Source organism: Scylla paramamosain, chromosome 6, assembly GCF_035594125.1.
Source record: "Scylla paramamosain isolate STU-SP2022 chromosome 6, ASM3559412v1, whole genome shotgun sequence".
Classification (NCBI taxonomy): domain Eukaryota; kingdom Metazoa; phylum Arthropoda; class Malacostraca; order Decapoda; family Portunidae; genus Scylla; species Scylla paramamosain.
In genome coordinates this window covers 25,834,497-25,848,166 of record NC_087156.1, presented here as the reverse complement: position 1 = coordinate 25,848,166, position 13,670 = coordinate 25,834,497, and the positions used below count along the sequence as shown (strand labels likewise).

The window sequence follows — 13,670 nt, the reverse complement described above, 5'->3', positions numbered from 1 at the left end:
AATATGATTCTCTGGTCCATTTATTTTCCTTTTTTTTACTCATCAGAGGTAAATGAGGAGACAAGTGACTCAGTAGGATAAAAATGGGTGTGAGGTTGGGTTTTGTGATGTTTCTTTGATTGTTTAACCTATAAATGGATAATGTAATAAGAGATGAAAGCAGATGTTTTGTTTCATTGGGATGGAATTTGAATATAACTTCATTTGTAGATTATATGATATTGATTACAGGAAATAAATGGCCTACAGAAAACACATCTGATAGTGTTTGCTGTACATAGAACTTGAAGGTGAATGTAAACAGGTAAGGTGATTATGTTTGAAAGGAATTGATATTAAGTGATTATTTTTTATCATATGGAATAAGAGATAAATGTTTCAAAGAAATTAAATAAAACTGAATGGGAAGATATGGGAGAGATATGTAAACTCAAGTATCTTGTGAAGTGAAGTGATTGTGATCTATGAAGGATGTTGAAGTAATAAAAATGTGTTTAATGAGGATTTAGTGTATAGGTTAAACTGCCAAGAAGTCATCACACACCTCTGCCTCACACCCCTTTGTATTCCAAAACTTTAACTTGGTTCTCAGTTTATCCTGATACATGGTTTTCAATCCTTATAAAAACTTTTGGTTCCTTCCATAAATCCCCACCCACACCATACACCTTTCATACATTCCATGTTGTCATCTAATTAGTTATGCTATATACCTTCACAAGGTTCATGAATGCAGCTTAAATGTTCTTCCCTTTTGTATTAATTTCTTAACTCCCATCCTTAGAAAAAAATTTGATCCACACATCCCTTAACCTCTTAAAAAAATTTCCCTTTTTTCCTCACCAATCCTGCAATTTGTGATCTGCATCTTTGCAATTACTGTTTTTTTTTCTGTAAAACCTTCCATCTAAACCTGTATTACTTGTATCTCTATATTTTATTAATTTCTTACAACCCTTAACTTTTTTATGCATAATATAGAATATGTTTTAATTTCCCTTATAACATGGACAAATACAAGCTAGTGTTTAAGATTTCATAAAAGTTAATGTCAGTGACTTCAAGGGTCTTATAATGTGGCATGTTTTCATAATTAGTGATTTAATGGGATTATCACCTGACATACCAGAGGTTTACAGTGCACTCAGTATTATTCACTGATAAATCTGTAGTTACTGTCCCTGCAAGAGAAAATGGTGTGTGGTTTGTGAAATGCCACAGCCTTAACCAAAGATCAGACCATTGTGAGCTATGCTCTAATTTCCCTACAAGAATGTATTACTGGTGGTCAAGAGCCCAACTTGTGATCTTCAATACTTAGGGTGAGGAATTTACTGAATAAACAATGGAAACATACCTTTGTACATCCATTCTTGTGACATTATATGCTTCAAATATCACATTGTGGTGGAAAAGAATTGTACAGGTTGACCATCAATACTTTTGGTATCTTTGGTTAAAGAGCCATGTCAAATTAGCTCCCAATATGTCTAAAGGACTTAGATAGTGTGCCTGATGTTGCAAAGGACATTCTCAAATAAAATGGAATTTGTACTATATTAAACACAAACATCTTGAAATAAGAAACAGGAAATAAGCATGGGGAACTTGTCAACATATTCTGCTGCTCCTTCATTCACCAGTTTTTCTTCATAAGCCTTATGCATTGAAATGCCATGGCACTTATGGAACACCTGCAACCACCTGTCATTATAAATGTATTAATATCTAAACCAAACTCTCTATGAAACAACTTGTTCCATCATCATTGTGTCAGATATATCTACACTGTCACTTCTTCACTTTCAAAACTGCTCCATTATTATTCAGTCATGATCTGTACTCTTTATATCTTTTATTGTTTTTTTTTGTGAGCACATCTGTGTTTTCAATTACAGTCAGCAAAGAATTGCTTCAACATTTCCCACTGCTGCTTTACATCATTCACAGTTGATGATCTTGTGCCATAAGCTTCACTTAGGTAATTAACAGAAACACCACAGTCCAGCTTTTGCAACACGTCCACTTGCCTTTCATTGTTATTGTGATACGTTTGCATATTGTGTCGCAATTTCCACTTTCTTGTTTTTTTTCTGAAGTCATAGCTAGTGTGAAATAAGGGTCACATAAAAAAAATCTGAGGGAAAAAAATCTATTTAGGGCTGGTTACACATACATCATACATGGTGTGGATCTTCTTGAATGGATTGGTGGTAGTGCAGTGCAGAATTCCTCCCAGTTTACTTGCTCCATTTCTATCCTAATACAGGGTTTAACATGAGTTTGCAGATATTGCTAGAATCTAAATTACAGGTTTTTCTAAGTAGAAAATGTTCTGTACTTGTATGCATTTTGAGGCCTTGTTTAGCCTGGATGAAATTTGAATGTGGTTGGTTGACAGTGGCCAGCCTGGTACCTTCACAGGACATATTGATGTGAGATGTCCAATGGTGAAATTGTGAGTTATTCAGTCATCATTTCTACAAGTTTTGGGATATTACAGTATCCTGTAATGAGACAAGTAGTATTGACAGACAGGTAATTTACTAATAAATATTATACAATGATAGCATGGCTGTAACAAACAACAAATAAAATAATAGGTTACATGACACCTTGCCTGCCCAGGTAGGGAGGGGGGGGAAGAGCGAGGCTAGTAGCAAATTTGCAGATTGCTTGCCAGTCACTTGCAGTTCTCCATTTGTTTCTCCATTGCTGTCCTAATGTATTCCACAGACAACAGAACAGTAGTGATTTGCCAGTATAGCTTAATATAGATGTTAATATGTAAAATACATAAATATGAAACTTGGTGGTAGGACTTTTACAGTCACACAAAGAGTGCTTTGTTATGGTTCATTACTCTTGTTTTCTCACTGCTTTTTCTATCCTAATATATTGTACAGACAAAATAGTGATAATAAATTGTCAGTATAACTCCATACAGATGCTGATAAATGAAATATATAAATACCTCACTATAACGTGCACAACAGCAGCACTGTACTATAATTGTAGCATTGTCTGTGGCTGTGTACATTGAACTAATCAAACAACCATGGCACGTTTAAAAGGTAGAGAATATAGCCAGGTGAAAATATACCAGATTAAACAATGCCAGAATACTGATGGTCAACCTGTATTAGTTATAAAAAGTTAATACATTCTTTAAACTAAGTTTGTCTTTGGCACTTGGACTGCCAATTCAAAGTTTGATATCAAACCACAATCTTTACATATTAGGCTCTTTTGCATTTAGTATAACAAAAAGTAATATGAAATTAATTTGTTTAGAGATGATGTTATGATACCAATTGACCCCTGCTCATTCTTCACAGTAAACTATCTGAATTTGTTTTTATTTAAGAATCTCCTAGAAATTTTGGTACTTCCTCTCATATCAGGCTGATCAGTTTTTATAGAGTTCAGTGTTCTGAACTTCCTCAGTCAAATCTTCTCCTCCACCCAGATGCTGACCCCAGACAGGGGCCTTGTTCTCCTCTGTATGGAATATGCCTCTCATGTTGGGGGGGTTTCCATCCACACAGCAGTATGAATCAGGGTAGAGTCAAAGACTATTCGTATCATCAACACTACTCCCTTACTGTCTCCAGTTTCTGAAGTTCTGCCACAGTGTTGCATCTCTCATTGCCTTCTGATATTGTTTACATAGATACTGCCCTTCTGAAGTTATTGACTGCATGTTCCTCTCTCCTGTACCTGTATTGCACTAATGTTGTTACTTGCTTGCATGCCCTTATGCATCTTTAGTCAAACTGCAGATCATTATCTATTATTTATTTTATATACTCTGTTCCATGTAAATATTTGAACATATTGATTTCTCATGTTTTCCTTTTTTTTTTCATTTTACTTAAAAGGCTCTGGAAAGACTACAGTGAATCATATATGTGTCCTGTATGTGTGTGTGTGTGTGTGTGTGTGTGTGTGTGTGTGTGCATATATATATATATATACATATATATATATATATATATATATATATATATATATATATATATATATATATATATATATATATATATATATATATAATCCTGTATCTGGACAACCCTACATGCACTAGGGACACACTTTGAGCTATAAATCATGCCTAGTGACAGCAACAGCACACAGTACTATCACAGTGTTTGGGAGAAGTGGCAATGGTGGCAGCCAGCCTCCCACATGTTAGTGTTACTCTGCCCCACATTACAGACTTCACTGTGGCTTGTTGTGTCCCATTCCCACATTACCGGTATTACAGTGTAATTTGGAGGTAACCCCCCCAACACATCAGATGTGTTTTACACATCAGATGTGATTCACATTAGAATATTGCATGGTAGTGGCGACCTGACTGTACATCCAGTCAGGATACCACTAATGCACAATATGCTAACACAAATCACATCAAACACTAAAGGTCAGTTTGCCTCCATCTCATACTGTAACATCTGGGACTTGAAACCCTAATATGGGGATGGGCCACAACAAGCCATAGTGATGCCCATAATGCAGAATAGGACAACACTAATGTTTTGAGTAGGAAGTGGTCCACTATCCCTGCCACCTGCAGTGATGCTAGTGAATGGGCTGCTGCTGTTGCTGCCATTGTTCATCATTTGAATTTAGTGATATTGATTAGTGATATTATACCCATATAATATAGTGAGAGTGTGAACACCAACTGGGAAAGATATGAGGTGATATCAACAGTGACAGTTCATCAGCTGTGTGTAAACAATGACTCAACATCATTTTTTTTAATTATTGTTTTCTGTACTGCACCAGTAATCTATACCAGTAATCCAATATTAGCATTAACATTTAATGTATAAAGTTAACAAAATTATTTAGTCAGGGATATAAGAAATATGTAAGTGATATGATTTAATATAAACAGTGGTCAGTAGCTGTGTATGTAAGTAGTGGCTCAGCATAATTTTTAATGATTGTTTCTGTACTGTACCAGTTTTTATTCACTAATCCTTTGGATGTTTCATAAGCTCCTATATATTTGCTATGTTCAGTTAGATATGGCAGTTATATGAATACAAAATTTTGAGTGTATTTAGCTTTAACTTTTGGTGTGACTGTCAGAACCAGAGTTTTTTTAATTTATTTTATTTATTTTTATTATTTTTTTTATTTTTATTTATTTTTTTATTTTTATTATTATTTTTTTTATTTATTTTTTTATTTATTTATTTTTTTTTTTGTCATTTCTAACATTAATCACATCTAATATTGGCTGTTACCAGAATTTTTTCCATGCATTAGCAGCAACCTGACTGTGTGTGTGTGTGTGTGTGTGTGCATGCATATATATATATATATATATATATATATATATATATATATATATATATATATATATATATATATATATATATATATAGCAGAGATACACCAGACTTCCTTCTTCATTTATTGCAGCATTTCACCTTCACAGAAGGCATCATCAAGCTAAAAAATTGATAAAAATTAAGTACAAAAACTATAAAATATCAAATTACAGTAGGGACAAGATTAAAAAACATAACTGTAACCAAAAGGGGGGACAGGCTGGCAAGCATTAACAAAAAAAAATTACAAAATAACCTTTGAGCAGTAGCTACATGACAAAGAAAATAAAAAATAAAAAATAAAGGTATGAAGCTATAGACAAACGTTGTGTGGTGTGGTGAGAACTGACAAAGAGTGACAGTGTGAGAACTAGATTAGTTATGAACCTGGAACCCCACAGCTCCGAGCAGAGTTTATAAGAGATATAATTGTGATGACAGTTGGTTATTTAATTCAGGTTTCAGGTGTTTAATGTAAATAGCTTCTAATATTTCAGTGTCTGTATGTGCATTAGCTGTATGTAACATATCATACTAAAGTCCTTAGGTTATTTTGACACTTTCTCTCTCTCTCTCTCTCTCTCTCTCTCTCTCTCTCTCTCTCTCTCTCTCTCTCTCTCTCTCTCTCTCTCTCTCTCTCTCTCTCTCTCTCTCTCTCTCTCTCTCTCTCTCTCTCTCTCTCTCTCTCTCTCTCAAGTTCATGCTTGTTTGCCTGTCCCTCTTTTGGTTTTGGTTATGCTTTTTTTAATCTTGCATCAACTGTAATTTGATATTTTATGATCCTAGTACTTAATCCTTATAATTTTTTTTTTAGCCTGATGATGCCTTCCATGAAGATGAAACGTTACAATAAATGAAGAAGGAAGTCTGGTGTATCCTGCTTACCTGATCTATAACTTGAAACTTGTTCTAATATATATATATATATATATATATATATATATATATATATATATATATATATATATATATATATATATATATATATATATATATATATATATATATATATATATATATATATATATATATATATATATATATATATATATATATATATATATATATTAGACACACACACACACACACACACACACACACACACACACACACACACACACACATTTATACTTTGATGCCTGTTCACCTGTTCCTGGGAATTCCCATAATATTGTGACTATGACAGAGTCTCCATTTGCTACTGTTTAAGAACCTCAATCATATATACTTCAATTCTCTCTCTCTCTCTCTCTCTCTCTCTCTCTCTCTCTCTCTCTCTCTCTCTCTCTCTCTCTCTCTCTCTCTCTCTCTCTCTCTCTCTCTCTCTCTCTCTCTCTCTCTCTCTCTCTCTCTCTCTCTCATTCATTAATACATTGGCCTTTAGTTCCTTCAGTAGCTCAGCCTGAATTAAGGCAGTAACAATATTATTGCTTAAAGCCACTTAACTCATTAATTCCCTTCTCATCAACAGACTGCCTAAATAAGTAGCCACAGTGTTGCATTGGTATTTTCCTGCTGTTTCCATGGATACTGTTCTTCACAACTTCTTGACTGCATGCTGTCTTGTTCATTCTCACAATATCACTGTATAAGACACTGTACTTATTCTCATATGTAAAATGTTAATTTTCATGATGCGTGTTTGCAAAATGATATTCTTCACTCTTCTTTTTTTCCTTTCTTCATACAACAAACTTTTCTTCATGAGGGGAGTACCAGATTACAATAAAAATCAGATTGGGAATTTCTGCTGTCTTTGTGGACGTACTTTTGTTTTGTGCGCAGTGTCAGGGCTGCCTCTATATTTATAAGAAATTACATATATGCTGTTATGACCATGCCTTTCACTGATTAAACATTTTATGTTGAGTATTAGTATAACCTGTTGAATATGTCATCGAATTATGATATACTCAGCAGGAGCTGGGACATTGCGTTCATGGCTCTTGGACAATTCTGGGCTAGACCACCTGACCAAGGAGATTACCACAACACAGCACCATGTCCAGCAGCTGGCCCGCCTCCTGGATTCCATTGAGCATCAGGATGATATCAGTGTGAGTGTCCAACAAATCTGTTACATTTAGAGGAATTGTACCTTATTTTTTCTGTTTCATTCCATGAATTTTGTATTTCCCTGTGTATAGGTCAATATTTGGAATAGGTCAATCCCTGATGTATGGCTAGGAAACTAGTAACTTATGGTATACCTTGTATATAGGTTGACTACCCATTTCTGGATAATTATGGTACCATATGTAGGGCAGTACCATCCATCATCTATCAAACTAAAAATTAATTCACCTTGGAGTGTTGTGTTAGTAATGGAATAACAAATTATATACTAAATCACCACATTTTATGGGAGCATGAGCACCCACCACTGCATCAACAACTCATGCCTCCTAGCTCCAAGATCTATGCTTTTGAGTTTGCATGTATGTATGCACTTACCATCTCTACCATATTAAAATAGTTAGGTTTAGGTTTGTAGGGCTTCATGTTTGCTCAATACTATTTTAGAACTAAGAAAAGGCATCTCATCTTCAAACTGTGATTATCTTTTGATTCCAAACAGTAAAAGTTACCAACACCACTTGTGAATTCTGAAGTTTAATAAGAGGTTAAGTGATTAATAATAATGATGATATACACTTAATATTTGTAAGTTTTCCTAATTTTCCACAATGCCTTTAAAAAAGTACAAAATCATTTTTTATGCCATTGTTGTTTTTGTTGAGGTATTTGCACATTTCTGTATTGCCTTGAGCAGTATTGGAAAACAAACTGGAGAAGTAAAGTTACCTAAGTTTTCAAGAGAAAAAATAAATAAAAGCTGATAACTATGAAGTAGCAAAATCATGACACAGCCAGTGTAGTAAACAGACATGTGCAATATAATGCTGAATATGAAAATCTCTAATTGATTTTGTGTTTTGTCTCAGACATCCTCATATGGGATTGCTAGCCTGGTATATAGATAGATAGATAGACTTTAATATATGGGTGTTTTGATTATGTACAGTATGTACATATATAGTAGCCTAGTCAGTGCTGAGCATTTCAACAAAGACAGTTGAAACCATAATATTAAGTAAGTCAAGTTGTCTATTTTAAGTATGTGAGCTTCATCTGCTTGAAGCACAACACATCTCTTCATCACTTAGTAATTGATAATTTGCTTACTGGTCATAATAAGTATTTCATTTCTATAGCCAAGAGTTGCTACTGGCCCTTTGTATCATGTTTGGATTCCTGGGTTTTCAACATGAGAAATCTTATTCCTGTGTTTAAGTCAACCTCCCAATTTTTTGCCTAAGTATTTGGCCTATACACAAGGAAATATATTAAGTACAATGTCAAATTGAGTCTGACCACAGTTTGGTTAAGACTTACTAGTTTTGTACAAAGTAAGCTTCATTGTATGTGTTGTTATAGCATTATAGCCAGTGTATATTGTGCATATGCAATAATAAAAAGAAACTCCCTGCAGAGAGTTGCAGCAGTTAACTGCATGAAATCATACAATAAAAATAGATGTAATAATGATAATAATAATAATAATAATAATAATAATAATAATAATAATAATAATAATAATAATAATAATGATAATAATGTCAGTATGTGTCAGTTCTATATATCATATATTATGCCACTATATGTCTCTTGTGTTTATTTAGTATTTAGAGAAAGATCACATTTCTTTTTATGTATCCCCACCTGACCTTGTCAAGTCCACACTGTTAGAATACATTGTTTCCCCAAGTATTTGTGATTCAGCATTCACAGTTTCACATATTCGCAGATTTTTTCCCTAACCTAACTAATATGAAGTTTTCAGAGTTACCAGATTTCACCACTGGCTCGGTCTTTCAGCACAAAAAGCTTGGTTTATTCTTTAAATTATTGTAAACTACAGTAAACCCTCGATATTACAAACATATATAGGGGAGGATGGGTTACTAAAGATGAAAATTTGCCATATCAAGAGAGAGAGAGAGAGAGAGAGAGAGAGAGAGTTGTGGTTGTATGACAGTTAGTAACCTTGACAATGGCCAATGACACAATGTGCTCTTTCTCTCTCTCTCTCTCTCTCTCTCTCTCTCTCTCTCTCTCTCTCTCTCTCTCTCTCTCTCTCTCTCTCTCTCTCTCTCTCTCTCTCTCTCTCTCTCTCTCTCTCTCTCTCTCTCTCTCTCTCTCTCTCTCTCTCTCTCTGATAGGTTAGCAGAGAGAGAAAGAGAGAGAGATGAGCTGTGGTTGTGTGTCAGCCAGTGATCTTGACAGTGGCCGATGACACAACGCATGCTCTCTCTCTCTCTCTCTCTCTCTCTCTCTCTCTCTCTCTCTCTCTCTCTCTCTCTCTCTCTCTCTCTCTCTCTCTCTCTCTCTCTCTCTCTCTCTCTCTCTCTCTCTCTCTCTCTCTCTCTCTCTCTCTCTCTCTCAGATAAGTTAACAGAGAGAGAGAGAGAGAGAGAGAGAGAGAGAGAGAGAGAGAGAGAGAGAGAGGAAGCAGGCACCTTCCATATTTGGGTATAAAGGGGTCTTTATACCCAAAATTCGATATACCTATTAGTTTAGTTCTCTTTCATTTTACAGTGTACTGTATTTTTATTAAAATATTATGTACAGTATGCATAACAATTGTTTTTATCGTGTTAAGATTATTTTTTAAATGAGCTTAATAAGTGTGAGACATATTTTATGGTTTAAACTATAAACATAGCTACTCGTATTTCTGAGCCTTGTAGGGGTGGTTTCCCATATTCGAGGATTTTCATTAATCACGGTAGCCTTTGAAATGTAACCCCACCGAATAGCAAGGGAACACTGTAGTCTAGATGAAATGGTTTTCTCTTTATTGATTCAATCAAAAGAAAACATCAAATCATTGGAGAAATAAGTAAATAATCCAGATTTGCCTTTTCAATATTTCTGTATACCATGTAAGGCTGTACATCCTTTTTCATATATGATGGTAACTGAAATGAAAAAGTTACCACACATGGAAACATCTTTATGTTGCATGTAATTTATTGTTACAGAGGAATGAGTTTGCCTGGTAAAAATGGTTTCTTAAAAATTTTGATAAATAACTTTTTAAAATTTTTATTTTTTATTCATATATTTAACCTTAAATTTTTAAGAACATCATCATTTTTTAAACATCTATTGGTCATATTCATTATAAGTAAAACAGAGTGTTGTCATGAATATGAAGATAAAGCTTATTGACTTTATACAGCATGGTGAACCAGCAACACCCTCTACAAAATCAAGGAAAAAGTTCCGCCTACGTAAACACAAATCCAGCAAATCCACTAGTGGGGAGTTGCCATTGTCTGGCAGTCCAGGCAAAGGAGGACCTGATCAGGTGGATGCTACAGTCCCCTCACTGGTAAGTAGATACATATTGTGTATGTAATCAGGTGTATCTCAGTGTGGGTGTGCATTTTTTGTCTGTTTATATGTCATCTCTGTTGTTGTCTCAGTTTCTCATATAAGGGCAACTGACATGCATTTTTCTTCATACAGTATGTGTGTGTGTGTGTGTGTGTGTGTGTGTATATATATATATATATATATATATATATATATATATATATATATATATATATATATATATATATATATATATATATATATATATATATATATATATATTTATTTATTTATTTATTTATTTATTTATTTATATATATATATATATATATATATATATATATATATATATATATATATATATATATATATATATATATATATATATATATATATATATATATATATATATATATATATATATATATATATATATATATATATATATATATATATATATATATATATGAGAACACAAGAACATAAGAAATAAGGAAAGCTATAAGAAGCCATGAGGCTTGCACTTGGCAGTCCTTATATGAAATATACCTACCTATCTCCATCTATCATCCTCATCCATAAATCTGTCTAATCCTCTCTTAAAGTTCCCTAATGACTCAGCACTAAAAACTTAATTACTGAGTCCATTCTATTCATCTACCACTATTTGAGAACTAATTCCTCCCTATCTCTTTTTTAAACCTAAATTTTTCAAGCTTGAACCCATTATTTCTTGTTCTATCTTGGTTACTGATCCTAAGAATTTTGCTTACGTCCACCTTCTTATAACCCTCCTACCACTTAAAGATTTCTATCTGGTCACCTCTTAACCTATGTCTCTCTAAAGAATAAATTTAACAGCTTCAGTCTTGCTTTGTACTGATTCTAATAGACCTTTATCCTTTCTGTAATATGGGAACCAGAACTGCACTGTGTAGCGTAGATGAGGTCTGACTGGCACCAAATATTACTTCGGGACTTCTACTTTTAACACTTCTAAAAATTAATCCTAATAACATATTTGCCATATTTCTGGCCTGTTTGCATTGCTTTCTCAGATGGAGTTCAGAGCAAACTATAACTCCTAAATTTTTTTTGTACCCTGAACCTACCAAAGCTTCGTTGTTTATTTGTACCTACTGTGTGGATTTCCTCTGCCTATGCTAAGTACTTTGCATTTTTTGATATTAAACTGCATTTGCCATCTTTCTGTTCATTTGTCCATATTATCCAAATATGCCTGCAAGGCATGTGATGTGGCATGTGATTCTGACCTAATTAATCTACCTGTCTTCATGTCATCCACAAATTTACTAACATCACTGCTAATTCCACTATCCAAGTCACTATCCAAGTCACTGATATATATTGAAAACAACGTTGGCCCTAAAACTGATCCCTGTGGCACCCCACTCAGATTTAGAGCTGTTTATTACAGCTCTTTGTCACCTGTTGCTTAGCCACAACTTTATCCTATCTATCCCGTGTGCCCTAACCTTGCTAAGGAGCCTCCGATGGGATACCTTGTCAAACGCTTTACTAAAGTCAAGATATAGGATGTCATAACAATCACCATTATCTGCCGCCTCATAAACTTTACTGTAAAAACTTACCAAGATCATCAAGCAAGACTTCCCCTTCATGAAGCCATGCTGTGACTGCTTTATCAAATTATGTTTGTCTAAATGCTCCCTAATGTTCTTTGTTATTACGGACTACATTATTTTACCTTCAATAGAAGTTAAGCTAATAGGTCTATAATTAGGTATTAAAGTTTTATCTCCTTTCATAAAGATGGGTACTACATTTGCTTGTTTCCACCTTAGTCAAGTGATTTCCAAAGGACAGAAACTAACAGATCACTAATAACCTCTTACCATTCCTTAAGTGCTTTGGGATATATTTCATCTAGTCCGGGTGTCTTGAACTTTTTAAGCCTATCTCCTGTCCCACTATCTCCTTAGTTATGGTAATATCTGTCAATTTCTCATTCTCTTCTGCTCTAAACATCTGCTCACTATTCAGCATTTCCTGCATGTTTTCCTGGGTGAAGACAGTTAAAGAATACTCATTCAGAATTTTACTAATCTCTCCAGAACTAGCCAGCTTGCCATCTACTGCCTTTAATGGACCTATTGTTTCTATTATTCATCATATATACCTGATAAAATTCCTTGGAGTCCATCTTTGCCTGGCTGCCAACCTTTAATTCATAATGTTTTTAGCTTTCCTTGTTAACCTCCTGACTGTTCTAATTAGTAATTAATTATATTTTGGCCTTAAAACCTCTTTCCCTGCCTTTATTCTCTTATATATACTTCTATTAAGCCCTATGTAGTGTTTTAAGCTAACAGTTATCCATTTAGGGTCATTCTTCTGTGATCTCATTGCTTTATAATGGATGTTTGCCAACTGTACTGTATGTAATTTATCAACGAAATATTCATACAACTCATCTACATCTACTTCCCCTAATCTTCTCATCTCAGCCCCCCTCCATCTTCTCCACTCCATTTTCTACTCACCTCGCCCATCTCAGCATGACCTAACCCTCCAATATACTCACATATTTCCATTCTCTCACTCCTCCAACTCTTCTGGACACTTCTCCCCTCTTCTTGCCCTTCACCCTCACACCTCACTGCCCTCACCCTGCTTTATCTCTCTCAACTCCATCCTGGACCTTACCTCCCCCTCTGTCCATTGCCAATCAACTCCCTGGAGATATCTTTTCAATCCCTCTAAATCTGCACTCCTAAAGTCAGGTATTTTACTAGTGTTTTTGCTTCTAAAAGTTTCCTTACATTTTAATTTGTACCTAATTTCACAATGGTCACTGTTACCTAGCTGTCCTCCAACTTCTCCAACTTCTATCTGTGTGACTGCTTCCTCCCAGTTAGTTAGAATTAAATCTAGAATATTATTCCCCTTGTGGGGTTC

At 34.3% G+C, this 13,670-nt stretch overlaps 1 protein-coding gene across 3 annotated transcripts in view; it reads left to right on the top strand.

Moving 5' to 3' along the window:
• Window positions 1-6,487: 6,487 nt before the first annotated feature.
• Window positions 6,488-13,670, top strand: part of LOC135101508 (oxysterol-binding protein-related protein 6-like) — a 51,106-nt gene continuing 43,923 nt past the window's right edge. For 2 of the 3 annotated variants that reach the window (XM_064005575.1, XM_064005573.1), the window contains exons 1-2: window positions 6,488-7,405; window positions 10,594-10,746. In XM_064005575.1, the coding sequence (XP_063861645.1) occupies window positions 7,253-7,405; window positions 10,594-10,746 (306 nt within the window). In that variant the 5' untranslated portion in view covers window positions 6,488-7,252. The remainder of the gene's footprint in view (window positions 7,406-10,593; window positions 10,747-13,670) is intronic. The other variant, XM_064005574.1, reaches the window with a different exon arrangement.